At 42.0% G+C, this 19,008-nt stretch overlaps 1 protein-coding gene across 2 annotated transcripts in view; it reads left to right on the forward strand.

The window, feature by feature from the left end:
- Positions 1-19,008, forward strand: part of TPK1 (thiamin pyrophosphokinase 1) — a 321,381-nt gene that overhangs the window by 186,987 nt on the left and 115,386 nt on the right. The window contains exon 5 of one of the 2 annotated variants that reach the window (XM_074842930.1): positions 5,045-5,140. The exons of the other annotated variant lie outside the window; for it this stretch is intronic. Within the exon in view, the coding sequence (XP_074699031.1) occupies positions 5,045-5,140 (96 nt within the window). The remainder of the gene's footprint in view (positions 1-5,044; positions 5,141-19,008) is intronic. 2 annotated transcript variants of the gene reach the window in all.

Raw genomic sequence — 19,008 nt, forward strand, 5'->3', positions numbered from 1 at the left:
CCACTGTCTGGGTGACTGCCATCTCTGCAAGAAATGTTTCCCAAACTAGTTGTTTCTTTCTGATACTGATTGAATGCTCTGGTCTCACACCACCACCCTCCTATTATAGACAAGATGGTAGAATAGTCTGTCATCTGTTAAACTTTTTTGATTATGCATCCACATGTTTATCTTCTTTGCTAGCCCTGGTCCAAAACCTGCAGTCAGATCATGTGGTCCCTTTCTGTTCATTGATGCCTGGTCTAGAGCAGCACTTTGCTTGGATGCGTGTATGGATTTTCCTACAGTTGTTTTTCAGTATCAACTGCATTGAGTCCAATTCATAGTGTAAATACTTGTCTGCATACTTGGGTATGAAAATGTTTGAGGGTTCCACACATTCAGGTGACTGCAGCTAGTATATGAAGAATGTGGAAGTTTGGATTATTCTCCGAGTGGGCAAAAGTGGAAGAGGATACCAGAGGGGCAAAATGGCTGAAATTCCCTGGGCCCAAAAATTTACATTAAAAAGAAGAGAGAACTAGAAACCCTCTACCTCCTGGCTGCTAATTGACCTCTTCAGGTTCTTGGCGGTGGAAATGTTGCATGCAAGGGAAATGTATGTTAGGGAAGTCTAGAGCACATGATGTGTGAGAAAAGGCTGAGGAAAACTGCTTTGTTCAGCCTCCAGAAAAAAAGGTGAATGGGAGATCATATTGCTGTCTTCAACTGCCTCATGGGAAGGCAGAGCAGACACAGAACCAGACTCTTCTTTAAAGTAAGCAGGGATGGGAAAAGAGGCAACAACAATTTGCAATACAGGAGATCCCAGTTTGACACTGGGAAAGAACATTTCACCACAAGAGTGGTCAAGCACTGAGGTTGCCCAGAGAATTTGTGGTTTCCATCCTGGGAGATGCTCAACCTAGACTGGAAAGGGCCTTGAGCAACCTGAGCAAGTCTAACTACTCTGAGCGAGAGGTTGGACCAGATGACTTTGAAAAGTCCCTTCTAACTGAAATAGTTCTGTGAATCTATAGCTCTTACTCAGTTGGTCTGTGAGGTATGGGGATTGACTGCGTGCATTACTGTTTGGGCAGGTGAGGTCTAGGGGAAGGAGAGATTTTAGAAATACCATTTAATTTATATAGGTTCCTTAAACTTTAATCGCCTGTGCTGTGGTTTTGTGAGGCTCTAAAAGCTGTCTCCCTGCTTTTTTAACTTAAGGATATATGGTTTTCCTGTGTTTGCCATTAACACTATACATAAGTGCAGCTGTGTTGAGATTGATGCCTCAAAATTGAGCCTCAGTGCAACAGGGGTTGTTAAAAGACTGAACTGGACATCACTAGTGCACTCAGTGAGCACAGCCAGACACAGGCTTCAAAAGACAAGACTCAATGACTTGCCGTAGGAGGGTCTTGGAGATAGAGTACAAATTAGGGTGTTTTATGTATTCTGTCCTAATTATCTTCTCATGCTCAGAAAGATTAGAGAAAGAACAAACATGACTTTCTTTTAATAAGAGATTAACAAGGACATGGGGGAATGGACACCTACACACTGCTTTCTTCGAACACACAACATGCGATGCATAATATTTCTAAAAATGGGAGAAATGCTGAGATGTTCAGATTGACATTTCAGTGCCTATCTGATTTCAGCGTCTGTCTGAAATATAGGGTTCAATAATCCTATTATGTGTGTCTGGCACACTCCTTCTTTAGCAATGTGCCTCCCATAACTGCTATAATAAGACAGAACAGCCAAAGTCTAATTCTGTGTGCCTCATCCTAGCATTCAGCAAAGTTCTATCGTCATCAGATGCAATCTATTGTTTTCTTTCCTGCTGTGTGGTATTGATTTTTCTAACCTTTCCTAATGTTAAATTTGTTTGGCTTTTTAACTTTCTTACCAAAGGTTAATGTTATTAAGTTGAGCAGGTATCTATAAAACTACAAGTGTTATTGCCTATCTTGCTATTGTTACACTGTCCTTTCATTAAACCCTGGCTGCATCGGAAAGCTCTGCCTTGAAGATTTTTGTCATTCGGGAATAATACAGTTGACAAGAACTGCATTTGAATTGTCATCCAATTCTGTGGTATAAAATATTGGGTTTGATATGTCAGATTTATCTAAAACTCTCTTATCATCAGTGAACATGAACTGCACAGACATTAGTTCCACCGAGGCCGTAAAGAGGATGCAGGAAGATCCGAATGCTGCTGCCTGCCCTCTTCCCCAGTATGGTCTGACCACAACAGTTTCTTTGCCACTGTGGCAAAAGGAGGAGTTCTGAAATCTCTGCCAATTCCATAACTGGTTATCTGCTTGATGTGAAAAGAGAATGAGAAATCACAGTTTAAATGAAGGAAGTGGTGGCTTTAATGGTGGCACTCTGACAATATTTTTCAGTATGATCTACAGAAGTATTTGTTTAAAGTGTCAAAGGTGCAGACAGTGAGTAAACAGTTTCAGGATACCACTGTTAAGCCAGGTTTTGTTTTTAGTTACTACTGCCCAGTACCCTCTTGGTATCAGTATCACAGGTATAGTAACCTACCTTTAATGAATTGTGCATTTGACATCCCATTTACACACTTAGCTGCATTTCTGTGATGGTTTTTTAAGGGCTTTTATTGTGAACATGTGCAAAAGGCAGTAGCAGGGCTGAACACGGGATGTCTATGTGCGGTGCATCACGGCTTTCTTCTGGAGCTGCAGTAAGTGACCTACGGTGCTCTCCAGCAAACATGCTGGCATTATCTTGCCTTGGTAGTACCTTGTAGTTGCTCTGAAATACTTTTCTTATCAAAGAACATCCAGAGAAGCTAGGCAAGAACTAACCTCAAGTGAAATGTTTTTACTAGTAGAAAGCATAATAAGTAATAGAATGACTTAAGCTGTCGTAGATCATCACTGTTAAAAAAAAAAAAAAAAAAAAGATAATTTGATCTTCCCTGGGTAGAAAGCAGAATTGCAGCCTACCTGCAGCTGCCAAAACCTGACTGCCCAAGGTCATCAGTCTTGTTAGTGACTGCAGGAAGGAGTATTTCAAAGTGGTGGGGGAGAGTGGGGGTTAAATCTTTTATTTATAAATTAGTACCTATAAACCACTTACTTCTGCCAGCACTGTGAAACCAAGGAATGGCTCTGGCAAAAGATAAAAGACCTTCCTTCTCTACTGTTAATTTAAGAGCAGGTAACTCAGCTTCCGTCTCTTCTCCCATGCTCAGCAGTAGCTGTCCCTGCCATTGATTTAGTCTTTATCTGTCACGTTCTCGTGCTGTTCAAAGGCTGATTGTGAAAGACCGGGGATATTCTGTCTGTTCACAGTTTCTCACAGCTTGGTCTCTCTTGCCACTATCAATGCCGATAATGAGACTGTCTGAGAGCACCGTGTTCTTAGTGAATGAGACGTCTTTTCATTTAGAGTGGCTTTGATTAACAAATTCCCGTCAGTAGTTTTCAGATCCAACTGTGAGCTTTGGGGTGGGCCTGAACATCCCTATACCTTTCTTGGGCTCCCTTGGTGTCTCTGGCTGGCATTGCACAACTCACAGGTTCATTACAGACTCCAGATGGCTTGTGTCACTTCTCCCCCTGCCAATGTTATGTTTCGGCCTTTCCTGGTGAAGAGTGGAGACATGGCAGCTCTTCAAATTGTTTGACGCTTAGCACTGAGTCCAGGCTCCAGCTGTATTTCCCCTAGTCTCTTTGTGGTGGCAGCAGCATCACTTCTGCAAGAGAGGCCTTTGATTACATGTGCTGTTGCAGCTCTATGATGCTTCACCTCGGCAGGCCTGTTATTACTTCTTGAAAAGGTATTTAGAGCAATGTCAGGATCAGAAAGGGTACCACTTTTGACCAGCTTTCCTTTTATGGAGGGAGGAGAAGAGGCATAATAAAAAGCATGCTGTTATCTCTTCCCTTATCTCTTCCACTTCATCCAAATCCCCTACTGCACGCTGCTTTTGTTTGGTTTATGTGCATTCCGGCTGTGCGGGGAAGCATTTCAGTGATAGTGTATGTCTTCCTATTGGAGACTCATTATTTTGTTGCATGCAATCCACTAAACTCCATCCATACACTGATCTGGGAAATTCTGTCTTCTGTACCTTTATTTTTACCACTAAGGTAGAGGCAGCTTTAACATTCTGGTCTGGTTTTTTTTCTGATGTAGCAAAATCATGTACTTCATACACACAGGCACAGACACAAAGATTCGGTAGTCTGAATGGTTTTCTCTTATCAGCTGTTATTGTGTATAGCAGAAACATAAAATCTGTCAGATAAAGACAAAGCTAGGAGGCTTTTAAGGGGACCTTGAAGTGGTAGGAGAGGGAACCTCTAAATCCAGCGTGTATGGCTCTTATTTTAATTTACGATGCTGTATTGGGTATTTTGTATCCTTGAAACCTCTTTGAATAGTGACTTTATGTGGTAGATATACTCCACTTTTCCTTACTCAGCTTTTTATCAGAGGCTTAGGAATTGCTTTAGCTCTCAATTAAGAAATCTGAACTCCTGCTTTTCTCCGTTCTACATGCTCTCATCCATATTACCCCACTGCAAGGAAATTGTTGTATCACTGCACGTTAACTAGTACAACTGCACTGGTTCCTGAAAGCTTGAACACTTTTGTATGCTTGCATTTATACACACTTCAATATATGTAACAGAAACATCGTAACTGCAGCACCAGAGAGGACAGTCATTTTCCTGGAACCTGACCCTGGAAGTTACTGATCACCCAGGGCTCACTGCACTGCAACTTGTCCATCCACCAGAGCATCGCAGAACATGCTTATCCAAACTCACAAATATACTCAATGGGTTTTGAATATTTATCAAACCACTGTTTCATAATAATTTGTTCAGCTGGGACCTACAGTCTTTGGGCTCTGTAAGGGTAATAGTCTTTTACTGAATTCTGCATCTCCATGCAGAGACTTTAAGAGCTGCTGACTGCAGTTAATTTCACCAAAGACAGCTGTAGTTCTCAAAATTGAAAGATGAGTGACGTTATTTTTTTTCTCTCCATTTTGCTGCTTCTTCACTAGGGATGTGAGTTAATTGAGACCATGGATCAGGACCTCACAGATTTCACCAAGTGCCTTCAGATACTCCAGAAAAAGATAGAGAAGAAGGGCCTCCAGGTAAAGGCGACACATCTTTTGTCTCCGGTTCTTCATAATTACGCTTTCTCTCAATGGTTTATGTTTTAAGTTTGCACTGAAATGAAACAATGTTTTCTGTAGCCTTGCCATTCTGTGGGTTTGCCATAATTTACTGCACACCTTTTAAGAATTGATGCTTCTGCTGAAAGGAATTACACAGTGTGTCAATGAACAAGCCCTGGCTTTCTTAAAAGGCAGCTTGTATTGATTTCTGTTAATGAACTACCCAAAGTGCAGAAGAGCTGCTGTGACTGGTGTTCAAAGCAAGAGTCCCACTTCAGCATGTAAATATATTTTCAAGTCTTGGCACACTGAGCCTTGATGTTCATCTTCCTTCTCTCCCCTCCCAAAGGTGAGATGGGGGAGGTAATCTTACCCTGCCAGCATTACATATGGTAAGCAATACCTCCTTCTGCAAAAGGTTCCCCTGGAATCAAAGGGAACCTTTGCAGAGCATGCACTGTACTAAACTTAAAAGGAGCCATATGGAGTTGTCAGCTGCTCATTTCATTGGAAAGGCAAAGGAGGCAATGTTCCCCCTCCCCCTCCCACAGTTTGGTTTCAGAGGCCCTCTTGTTTCATCTCTCTGAGATGTGAAGCTAAATTCCTTGGGAATTTCCAGCATGATGAGTTGATGGCAGACGTGCTCTTGGGATTGCTGCCCTTTCCTCCCCATGGAGCAGTCATTCGTAAGGGCTGAGCTCGCTCTTCTGCTCTGTACCTAAGGGTGAAAGGAATTGAGAGGAAACAGCTGCTGCATCCTCTTACCAACAGTGAGGGCAATAGTAATGTAAGAAAATGAAAACAATGGCACAAGATGGAAGGAGATGTATAAACCTCATCTTTTTCCATTTTCATTGTAGCAGGATAGGAAAGTAGCCTGACTTCCTGAGATCCCTGTACTCCAACAAAGCAGCAAGAGATGGAAATGCCAATACTACTCCCTCTTTCTTCTCTCCTCACTCCAGGCTGATAAATAATTAACCAGTTTTTGCTTAAGCTATTTGAAGTGTCTTGATCTTCTAAAGGAAATATATATCCATGGGATGTTTCAAAGTGCTGTTGTACAATGCCCATCTGCAGTTGTGTCTCCTCTTGCCGCCCTCAGTACATGTTGTTGTTCATCAGGTTTTTTTCCCCATCAGTATAGACAGAGATGGGAGGGTTTCTCCATACACTGCTCTTATCTGTCTGGCTGTGAGCAAGGAAACTCTCTATATGATAGTTTATTTTTTTCCCCTATAATTTATCATCACAAGAGCACAGAGGGGTGTCTTGCCATCTAGGACATGAATGATAAAGAGTGCTGTCAGAACAGATGATCCACCGACGCCTAGGATTTGTTTTGACTTTGGCAAATAAGACGCTTCCTTCTTAACAGAATCACCCTTAGAATGAAGGAGAACTTGAGTGTTTCCTAGATTCGGTTCATTATCAAATCCCAGCTATTGCTACAGAGGGGTTTTTTTAAGGTATCACAAGGGGTTTTATAATGAATAATCAATGTGTGGTTAAAATAAGAGCAATGGGAACATGACAGCTACAGATGTGTTTCAACAGTAAGTAGCCTATTTGTAAAACTTTGAATTCTTTGATCACTCTCCTAGGTAAAGCCCTGTTAATTTGGCTAAAGGATACTGTATTGTAATCCTTGATGATATTTTGTAAAGTACAAGCCAGAACATAATTACAGTAATTGTGCAGAGTTCATGCCAATCCACTAAACCTAAGATTTTAGTTCTGTTATATTTTCATGCTCTTACATGTAAGATGTGCTTTAAATACAACCTGAGTTTTTCAGAGGTGTGAGAAGTAACACAGATATGTGTTCTAAAACTAGCATGTTCATTAAATCCTAGCTGCTTCTTGCTTGCAGTGTCTGTTCCATAAAACATAGTAAGACGCTATCAGCCGATTCACGCACACTAGCTAAAGTATACATTTCTGTTTCTGGTCTTCTGCATTTTGTGACATAAGGAGTTTCAAGAAGTCATTGATTCAACTTAGGCAAATAATATGTGAAGCATAAGCAAACCAAAACTGTATCACAACTGTATAAATTACTAGTTTGGATTCCACTTTTCCCTTTGTTCAGAAGCATTAGGTATAATTTGTTAGTAGGAGGCTTGGCGATTCTTCTGGATGTCCTGATAATGCAGTGCTTAGCTTGACGCTTGGTGTCCCAATAACACAGAGATTCTGAGCACTTGCAACGTATACTGGCTTCAGTTTATGGATGCAACCACGTGGCTCCTCTGAAACTCTAGCCTCTTTAAATACCTAAATTTGCACTTAATTTAGGTGTCTTTATGGGTAACATTCTGGCATTAAAAATGTCAAGTAGTAAGAAAACAGACTGCTCAAGCCATAGATCTAAAATGATTGGGGAGAATGCAGATTTCTTCTTCAGAAGAAAGCTGCCATTGAATTCTGTGGTCACCTGGGAAGTACATACAGCTGAGAAGAAAGGAAAGGTCTGAAAACTAGAAGTGGATAGAGAAAGAGTTCTTCATCTGCATTTGCATTTTTGGCCTGAAGTACAAACTTGCATGTCGCAATGTGGGGTTTTTACCCTCTGAAAAACATATCATAAAAGCTTTCCTTTTAACTGAGAGTATTAACTAGGTGGAATATGTCTTCCTGGTTCCAGGAAAACTATGTATGTCTCCAGCTTTGATTTTTACCCACTCTGTCTGGCTTATCCAGAGCACTTGTCAAAGAGGAATATGACAAAGAGACAGTACAAATATGCTTCCCCATGATTTATACTTGAAGTTACAAAAAAAAGAAAGTATCTCTTCAGTATCTTAAAAAAAAAAAAAAATTGATTCCACAGTCATGCTGTGTTTGCTGCTCTTTCTAGGTAGCAATATGTTAAGCTAGGAAATTAATTACATTCAGTGTATACCATGGTGTGCTGGGCTTGTGTGGTGGGGTTTTTGGTAGAGGGGGAGGGGGCTACAGCTGTGGCCCCCTGTGAGAAGCTTCTTGAAGCTCCCCCAGCTACAAGTCAGACCCACCTCTGGCCAAGGCCCAGCCAATCAGCAATGGTGGCTGCACCTCTGTGATAACATATTTAAGAAGGGGAAGCTGGGAGGGAGTGGTAACTTGTGAGGAGGAGTTACGAGAAGGACACCTATGCGAACATCGAACATCGAGGTCAGTAGAAGAAAGGAGGAGAGGGGAGGAGGTGTGCCGGAGCAGAGACCCCCCTGTATCCTGTGGTGAGAGGGCGGGGCCACCCCCCTGCCACCCATGGAAGTCACCGGGGGAGCAGAGATTTGCCTGCGGCCTGGGGAGGACCTCTGAGACTCTGAGGGGAGAAGCAGCCCCTGCAGTTGTAGTTTGGCACTGGGAGGACTGCAACACATGGACGTGACCCACGCTGGAGCATCTCGAGAAGAATGCATCCCGTGGGGAGGACTCACGGCAGGGAGAGTTAGTGGAGGACTGTCTCCCGTGAGAGGGACGCCACGTGGAGCAGGGAGAAGAATGCAGAGGAGTGCTTCCCCTCCCCTTCCTTGCATGAAGAAGTAGCAGACTGACTGCATCCCTCATCCCCCACCCCTGCGCCACTGTGGAGAGGACATACAGATATCAGGCACAAAACTGAGCCCAGGAAGAAAGGAGGGATGGGAGGAGGTGTTTTTAAGATACTCCTGTCCCATTCTGTCTGTTAAGTGTTGTTGTAGTTAGTGTTTTGAATTAAAGTGATATCCTTTTCTTCCCCTAACAAGCTTGTCTTTTGCCTGTGACCGTTAAATGGGTGAGTGACCCCTCCCTGTCCATATCTCGATTCCTGAGCCTTTTGATTCATTTTTCTCCTTCCCAGCACTGGGAGAAGTGAATGGCTGCATGGTGCTCAGTTGCCCTCTGGGCTCAAACCAGGACACATGGATCTACGATCCTGTGACATAGTTTATCTGGATGAAATTCAACTGTGAGGAGCTGAGGTATTTGAAACATATGTTCCTCCATTGGTTAGAGAATAAGCTATAATTTATCTGCTATACTGAATGGCTAAAATTTCTACTCTGATCTGTCAGTCACTTCTACGGAAGTTCTAGGTTAAGGAGGTTTTTGAGATCACATGAACATATGGGGGCAATGTTTTGTTCCAAAGGAATTAAGTCTGTGCAGTTTACTTTCCATGTCTCTGCATCTCCATCATCCTCCTCCTGTTCCTTCCTGCTCACTCAAATAGTTTTTGAACAAATAATATGAACAGAGGAATAAGAGTACTAAAAGATAATCATGTCGAACAGCTTTCTTAGAGGTCACCTCAGTGCCCCCACTGGAGAGAAGACTGTAAAGTTAGCTTAGGGTTTACTGATTGTTGGAGAATTCAGTTTGAGAAGAGGCCTTAGAAATGCCTTTACCACAAGGAAGGATGCAGTTACAGTTGACAGTCAACTGAGACACAAATCTGGGAGAAAAAACACCTTGTGACTTCTTGAACTTCTTGTTCGATATAAACAGCAGTAATTTGGTCTTCTAGAATAATTAGCCAATCCATAAGTGCTTTTTCCTTATGTCTCAAAAACTCTTAGAATAGTTTCTGAATCCTCATGGACGTTAATTTCTGGTTTACATTGCTTATTTTGGTTGCATAGCCCGGTCATGCAGAAAGCAGCATTGGGATCATTTTGTGATATCTATGTCAACTAATTATATGTATTTATAATTACATACTGCAGTGAATGTTAGAACAAGCAGTACCCTTTATATGTGCAAGCTAGAATCAGTCTTAATTTTCCCTCTCCACAGCCCTAATTCATTTGTGAATTGCATTGTATTGGATGGGTGAAGCAGTGAAGTACCATCAACAGAATCTGGCTCCTGAAGTTTCTTTCCAACCTAAACGCTGTTAGGTATTTCTCTTTCTCTTTCTGCATGACTGTTGAGTATGCGTGCACGCACATGCACGTGCATGTATGTATGTCAATGCACAAATTTTCTGGCAGTATCCCTTCCTGGCCCAATGTGCTGCCTTTTAGGTGTCTTAATAACTCTGTCTTTGTTTCTGCCATGTGTTTCTTTTACATTGTTTATGGTCTATTGAACACTTAGGTATGCACATTTTGCTTTACTACTTTAATCACTATTTTATCCATTCTGTGCTTACGTGAGTACTTTCCTTTCTTCATTACAAGACCTTCAAGTAAGCTTATTTACAGTAATTTCTGTCAGGTACTGCTTTCTGTTCTTAATTTTCTCTCACGTAACACAAGCTATTTCAAGAAACCAACTGAACTGGCAAAATGATAGGCATGCTTACAATATCTCTTATTTAGAGATCAACAGATCTTGCATTAAAAATGGACGTTATTGTCTTTGATTTGCAGATCGGAAAGCAGAAGTACAGAAGCAACTTGTTCAGTCTCCCAGCATGCTAGTGGTACAGTTGGGGCTGATCCTCCAACTCCCAATCTTCATCAAGTGCTCTTTCCGTAACAGTGTCCCTGATCTGACTCACAGGCAGCTCATAGCAGCTCACGCCACTGAGAAGTGGAAGTGTGTTTATCAATTATGCAGCTCCAAGAAGAATCCTCATAATGTAAAGATAGATTTAAACCATTATCTTTAACTCAGAGTTACAAACTCTGCTTTCTTTAACTGTTTCATCTAAAATACCATTTAGTCTTAAAACTAAGCTCTGGGACTTTTCATTTAACTTTATTATCTTTTCTTCTTAAAAAAAGTTAAAGCAGCTCATTTGGTTATATGGGCTGAAGATATAAAAAATGAATTTTATTGAAACCTACATGCCTTTTAGTGGTTTAATGTTAGTGTGTTTAAATTGATAAAAGCATCAGTGTCAATATGAAAAACTGAAAAAATCCAAACCAACTCTTCCTAAAAACCCTTTGCAGTAAAGGGATACTATACTAACATTTCCATTTTAAAATTACACTTTAAAGGTTCAATCTGCCAGCAGTCTAGCATATTACTTCTTTTAAGTGAATGCAAGCATTCTTCTCTTTGCCCTTTTAAAGTGTCAAATCAGTCCACTTTTCTGTTGAGGGAGGCTAAACTAAACATAATGTTAGTGAAGTCCTGTGTTTATAAAGTGCTGAAGAGAAGGCAATGAAGTGATGTTCGTGTACCACCTTCAGCTATGCAGTGTTCAAACAGCTTATTAAGCACTCTCTGGTTTGTCTTTACACAAAGAAAAAGACCCTGAAGGTAAACAGAAAATACGCTGAAACAAAAATCAGAAAATACTTTAAAAGAGTATAATCTTTTACATAAAGAGCAGTCCCATGTAGAAAAGGTGTAATTATTGCAAGTATTGGGCTCTGTTTGGCTTAGCTTTGGTTTTGTCTATCAGTTGAGGTTATTCCTGTGGACACAACATTTTTGTAACAGTAAATGTATCAACTTCAGTTCCTGACTGAATTGTAATTTTGCTGCTCACGTTAATAGTTGGTAATTTCATGCCGGATCACTATTTGTTTTCATTTCTGAAAACATTTGGGGACCCAGAACAGTAGCGGGAATGTTTTTTAAAGGAAAGCCTAGGAATGGGGACAGGCTGCTATCAGGATTTGGGAACAAGGAAGTAACTAAATACCATCAATAGGGGGAGAGGCGGTCTGGAAGATACCAAAGCTGGTATGGAGCTGGAGTGTGAAGCTTTTACAAGGACCCTGAATTTTGTGGCTCTATCTCCAAATTCCATATAAGAGGCAGGGCTAAGAATGAACCTGTTCAGTTTTGGTGGCACTGTTGAGTATTTTCTTCTTAATGCCTCACAGGAGGAGAATAGAAAATGCAAATGAGATATATTTTAGGGGAAGTTAAATATGTGTAATGAAAAGGTTTCTACACTGTCAAGTGCTGTATCAAAAGATTTTCATGAGTTATTAATAGTAATCCTCTTCATAAACCTGTCCTGTCAGAAAGAAACAAATGGATCCAAAATGTTTCCTGTTAATTCCCACTTCTAAAATGTAGAATTTCATAATACCTTTCAACAGGAGTAAATCCCTCCTATAGGGTGTACAGACGTATCCTGGAGCACTGACTATTTTGACTCTAAGGTCCAACCAAATCCACCTTCCAGGAATGAAGTATCTAACCGATCTTTCCTACTGTTGATTTATTTTAAGGCTTCCCACTGTAAAGGTATGACAAAGTGCTTTTCCTATAATACGGGATATCAGAACTTGCCCATTCCCAAAGAGAAACACCCTAATTTCATGTAAAGGAAGCAGGCTGTCTACCCTAGAGCTGTGGACATCGCCCCACCTAAGTAGCGCATATAAGAACACTTCCTTACCAGTTTGGGGTTTTTTCCCCCCATTACATTTTCCCCCTTTTTGTAACATTGTATGGCCTTTGAACAGTCAAGAGAAACAGTGAAATTGTAATATTGGTCAATTCTTTTGAAGCTGTTGGTGGGTCTTTCTCTTTTTTTTCTTTTCTCTGCCTAGAAAGGAGTATTGGGGGCAGAGGGAAGAGGAAGGTGTTAAGACTGTTGCAAAGTAAAAGCGTGTGGCTGGTGCTACATAGAAATGGTTTAACCTATAGTCCTGAGGCTTCACTGTCTTCTGCAATCCTTTGACTTTCCCAGACCTTTAACTCTGGACCTCTTGGCTGACACCAGCAGTGTTCAAGAAGGGGCGAAGGGGCTTACAGTAGTATAACTCTTCACAAACGTTGTGAAAATGAGGCAACCTGGTTACACTTGAAAGGCCCCAACAGTATTCCCACTGTAAAAAGGGCAGTAGCACAAGCTCAACAGAGTTAGGGATTGAAGGGTCTTCACAGCAGAGCATAACGGTGGCAACCAGGCTTTGCTGGTTCTGATACTCACGCTGTTCTTTTTTATTCTTTTAAGCTTTTAATTTTACTTTGTCACTGCTATGGAGGAGACTCGGGAGATGGTCTCTACAACTTGCCTAAAGACCCCATCGAGCTCCCCTTTTAAACAACTGAGCAACTAAGCACTGAACAATTAAAGCTCAATATTTCGTGCAAATTAAATGTGGGCATAAAATGTTTACAGTTTCACAAGCGCCTCCAGTTTAAGAAATCATGCTTCATTTCTTTTTAAGTGCATGGCTAAATTTATATGGTCTAGAGGACAGTGTAGAAAAATAAAATAGATTCTGTAATGGGTGTAAGCTGACATTATTCAGGCTATGTTTAGCCTACCTGCTATAAATACTGAACCTACTCTGAAAAAGAAAATCGATATCTGAGATCCTAACCTACTTCCTTCAATATAAGAATATCTCCAACCTCTTAGAAACAACTGTGTGAATTCAAGGCTTCTTTCTGCAAATCTGCATTCCCATGGAAAAAAAAAAAAAATCTGTACTGCCCAAGTATTCAGTGAAATCACTCAAAAGAGGAACCATTTGCAGAATAGGGCCTGAGAGACACGGGAAAAATTTTCTGTCTTTAGTTTCAGGTCTTATATCTGTCCCTTGAGTATAATAGGACAGGCTATTATCCCCTTGTTCATCATGAAGATTAATGTTCAGACCAGCTGAAAATATTACTGTTCTGTTGGGACCTATCAGGAGATCTTCAGACCTGTGTGAACCCAAGTTTAAACTTTTTAAATAGCAGAGCTAACGTCTCATCTTAGTTAGGCACAAATGCCTCTTTCGTCATTATCTCCTCTGCGATGCTGCTGCAAGAGAGTGAGGATGCCCTACAGCCCTGCATTATTTGTGGCATCTTTTATGCAGACTTCATTGCTAAATGTTAAGATATGCAGGGAAAGCGCCTGAGACATTAACTCTTACTCAGATGAAGTAAAAAGAAATAGCATCACCCTTTAATGGAAATGGAGATTTTTTTTAATTTCCTTTTCTGTATTTTGTATGGAATGTTTTCCTTTAAAAACCTGTGATTCTTTCCTTAAAATTTGATGCCTTAGTTTAAAAGTTTAATGTGACAGAATGGAAATAAAAATAGACAGAAAATTAGTTTTAAAGAAAAGACACATTCGCTTTAGGAAGCCACCAGAAAAGATCTCACCTCTCATAGTGTTGAAGTTGGCTTTCTCTGTTTACGTGGATATAAGTGCCCGTGGGCTGCTGGTGGAGCAACCCTTGCCTACAGAAAATCTACTTCATTGCCTTGAAACACCCCAGATTTGTTTAAGCCTCTTCTGTTTGTTTAAGCCTCAAGTTGCGCCAAGGAAGGTTTAGACTGGATATTAGGAAGTATTTCTTTACAGAATGGGTAGTCAGGCATTGGAATAGGCTGCTCAGGGAGGTGGTGGAGTCCCCATCCCTGGAGGTGTTCAAGAGTCGGGTTGACATAGCGCTTAGGGATCTGGTGTAGTTGGGAACTGTCAATGTTAGGCTAATGGTTGGACTGGATGATCTTCAAGGTCTTTTCCAACCTAGACGATTCTGAGATTCTGTGATTCTGTAGGCTTTCCAAGGGTCCCAGACCAACGTCTGGGTAGGAGCTGTAACAGAACCACAGGAAGGTGTGGGAGGAAAGGAAAGGGATCTTTGGGGCTGAGAGAGTCGCATCTCATGTTCTTCTCAGCCTTCTAGAGAAGCAGTAATAATGAGTTAAGCAATGAGGGTTATTTGTTAGGTTGAAGTAGGGACTTGTATTGGGTTTGTGTGTCCAGGTGCTGGTGGGGGCGGTGGGGATCTCTGTGAGGAGAGGGGAGGCCGGGGCTGCCCCCGGCTCCAACGGCCCCACCGCAGGGCCCAGCCCGGCCCCTCAGCCACGGGCGGGCGCCTTGGGGAGAGCGCAGCTGAGAAAGGGCAAAACGCTGCCCGGCAGCGAGGGGTGAGGGGAAAAGGGGAGAAACAGCCCTGCGACCCCCGAGGGGAGAGCGGGAGGAGGCATGAGGGGCTCCAGCAGCACCCCCCGAGATTACCCTGGAGAGCCCCCGCCGGAGCCGGGGGGTCGGTATGTCCTGAGGGAGCTGCGGGCTGTGGGGAGCCCCCCTGGAGCCAGGGGGTATCTCCTGAGGGAGCTGCGGGCTGTGGGAAGCTCACACCGGAGCAGTTTGTTCCTGGAGGACTGTACCCCATGGAGAAGACCCCTGCTATAAGCAAGGGAACAACATGAGAAGGAAGGAGAGGCAGAGAGGAGCTGGTATGGACTGACCACAGCCCCCCATTCCCCTGTGCCACTTGCAGGAGGGTGAGATAGAGGAGTCAGGAATGAAGGAGTGAAGTTGGGCCTGGCAAAAAGAGGGGTCATGGAAAGGTGGTTTTAATTTTGTCTTTTTTTTTCTCTCTAACTTGATTTTTAATTGGCAATATTATAAATTAATTTTTCCAAAGTTGTGTCTCGTTTGCCTGTGACGGTAGTTGGTAATTAACGATCTCCCTGTCCTTGTCTTGACCCATGAGCTTTTTCATCTTATTTTTTCACCCCGTTCTGTTGAGGAGAGGGAGTCAGCATCTGGAGTGGGTGCCTGGATGCCAGCTGAGGTTAACCTGCCACAGGACTGTAAAGGAAGTCAAAAAGAAGTTGTCGGGACTCATGGAGGTGTGCAAAGGCTCACACAGCCTCATTTATATATGTCCTGGGATATATATCCTGTTTGTGGGCTAGCAGGCAGAGCTTACAGTATCTCTGATCCATCAGGTCCTGAATATCCAGGGACCTCCCTGTACAGGACTGTGTCTCTGCCAGCATGCTGCCGCAGGAGCCACGGTCCAGGCAAGGCTCCCTGATCTGGATCATGATCTGTATCCCTTTGGGGGAATAACAGAGGCTTTTAGGGAGAGTCTTCGCAGCAAAGAACCTCTTCCCTGTGCAGTGTCCTTCCCGCCTGCTGACCCTGCAGGACTAGGTTAACCCTTGGCACAGGCTGCAGGCTGGCTCTAGTCGAGGAGTGTGGGATGACAGGTGTCCGCACGCAGTGGGGGGACCTGCTGTCAGGGAAGCGGGGGGCTGTAGCTGTGTTGTCCTGATCTTGTGAAAACACAGAAACATGTTGGATGAAGGGGAAGGAAAGCTACTTCAGTAAAGGCTGACAGCTGGAGTTAAGTGAAATGTGAAATACAAAGCTCACAATGAACAGATTCTCTTGAAGAAGATGGGATCACGTTTTTTTCCTCCCTTGAGTTGTTCATTGATGGGAGTTTTTAGTTAGTTTGTTTTTCCCTTTTTTTACTCCTGGAGGCAGAATACGAAGAGAATAAACACAGCATGTGCCAAACACAGCTTTTGGCACTAGATGCGAATGGAGATGAGATCATTAAAGAGATTTTCTAGACCATTTTAGCATAATTTTTTGAGGGCCTCTTGCATTGCTGCTAATATAAATCCAGGGTTTGCTTTCTTAGGGATATGATAGTTTACAGTGGTTGGTTTTACATTTCCGTGGGGGTGATACCGCAGTATACACCATGGATTACAGTGATTCAGCTGTGGGAACAAAAAGGCTAGCCTCATGCTTGTGAATGTCTTTTCATACTGCTTTAAAAGACAAGGAGATTTTGTGATTTTTCAGAAGACAAGAGGTTGATAGTCCAGGAATCCTTGTTCATGTACAGAATAAATGTGTCAGGGTCAAAACCAGCACACATTTTCCTCCAAAGCCTCGGTGAACACATTGCTCTAAGAGTGCACTTTCGCCTGCTCACAACAGCATGGTAACAGTCTGGAGTAGGGACAAGCCCTTCACCCAGAAAATTTGAGGCAATAAGGAATTCCAGTGACCCTGATCTCACACGCAGCACAAATTGTAGAGCCGTGCTGCAGCTGACCGGCAGTAGCAGAGCAGGAGTTACTGCTGTCCCTACTCTACCTGAGGCACAAGGAGTGCTCTTTGATCAAGGTCATACAGGAATACTCAGCACAAGAGCAAGCAGTCAAAATCAGATTGCTTGGGGTCCAGCAGTTCACGTGGATTTTGTAGATTAGGTTTCTGTAAGTAAGAAATAATGAAGTCAATGGTTATGAAGTTTATGTTCCACAAAATTTATGCCAGATGATGTTATATAAACCCTCAAACATTCCATTTACCTGCAGGAGAGAGCAAAGCCAAAGCACTGAAATAAAATCAAGTCATTTGACCAGAGATGTAAACACAGGTCAATAGTAGAACCGAGATTAAAATGTTTCCAGCTACTCATATCTGTGACTGGATTTCGAGATTATCTTTCCCTTTCTATCTTGCTGTCATACATGTTTGAAGCAGACAAATGCAATCTGTTTGCATGCTTATTGTCATTAGCAGAAAGAATTAACCTCTTATTTGAAAAAAAAAAAAAAAAAGTTAAAAATACAGAAAGCACTTGGGTAAAAATGTAAGAAAATGAACATAAGAAGCAAGAAATGCTTTGTGAAGGAGCTGGAACAATATAATATAAGATGAGTGGAATCAGTGAGGTGACAATGAAGCTGATTGAAGGTTATCATCTCAGGTACACAGACAGGATGGCAGCCTTCAACTGAGAGCTCTTGTTCCCATGAAGAGTTAGATGGCTGAAGCAATGAGCAAATTCCAGCTAGAGTAAAGAGGGGATTCTACCTGAGCAAGGTTCAGATGCTGCTGCGTGGCTGGGCATATGATTCCCGTAGGAAATAAGTGCCATATCTTTTATGTAAAACACTGAACTAGAGAGCCAGTATAATCAACTAAAATGGACAATATCTTGCTATATATTCAGCATTGGGTTGTGGGATTTTAATAGTTCATTAAATTTACATTGCAATTTTGTGGATGATATAAAAAAATTACTGTGATCTGGCCAGCACAAGAGCTCTAATACAGCTATGGGAGAATGAGATGAAATCTACTCTGGCTCATTTGTTCTTAAGGAAAGTGCTTGCTGTGTTTTAAAGTCTTCACTACTGAAGCTGATGCAGAGACCAGAAAGGATATACCCAGATTTTCAAACCACATCCTGAGTTGGCAAAATTGCCTTATGAAGAAAAAAATGCTTTTCTTGTAAACTAGTCAAAATTGATAAAGTGTCAAAGCGATAAAGCAATAATACACACTACTACTTAATTGTTTGCTTTTCAGCATATAATATACTTCAATATACATGTATCTCAGCATATAATATACTTCAACATACTGTGCATGTTACTACAATGTTTTTACTCTCTATATCATATTATCCAAAATCTTAAATTAAAGGAATAGGCTTATGAATGGTAGGAAATTAGGAAAGGCTGTGAAAGGTGCAGATATCCATGAAGTGAGAAGGTGGTAAAAGGAAGCTGTGTTCGAATCAGGTACAATATCTGACCTGTAATTGGCATAGAAATATTTTGGGTATTGGCAGTGGATGGTTTATTCATGGCTGCAGAGCTTTTACAGCATCTTGATTACTGTTGCCTTCCCCTTTTCCTTTAGGGGAGGGCGTGTTCACGGTTCATTCAGTGCTGCTGGTTGTTGTCGGTAGATGTGTTCCCTTTCACCTACCCACCTCTCTGAGACTTCGGCATGTTTGTTTGCAAGTTGTCTGGCTGAAACTCAGTTCACGTGGAAGAAAGTCCTTTGAGTTGTCTCTCCAGAGCCCTACCCATACCCAGGGGAGAGGATTTCTTATCAGAGATATCGAGCACAGTTCTGAAAAGAATAGGCATCCTTTGGTGTCAGTTCAAGCCTTGGACTTTGCTCTTAGATGTCATGGCAATGGTGACATTACAAAGCTAGATATTGCACTCTTTTCACCCACCCCAGGCAGTTCCGAGCTTCCTGTGTCCTTTCACCCTTCTCCTTAAATACGTATTCATCAATCATATAGTGGAAATATTTGTATTTAACCCATCCATACCAGAAAGAGGAACGTCAGCTGGACCAGTTTTCACAGAAAAATAGTGTTTAGCAAGCCAGCAAACAGTTCACAGCAAGTTGTCCATTCCGGTAGTCTCTGTGAGAGTGGAAGCAGGAA

The sequence above is a fragment of the Strix aluco genome, chromosome 1 (genome assembly GCF_031877795.1).
Source record: "Strix aluco isolate bStrAlu1 chromosome 1, bStrAlu1.hap1, whole genome shotgun sequence".
NCBI lineage: Eukaryota > Metazoa > Chordata > Aves > Strigiformes > Strigidae > Strix > Strix aluco.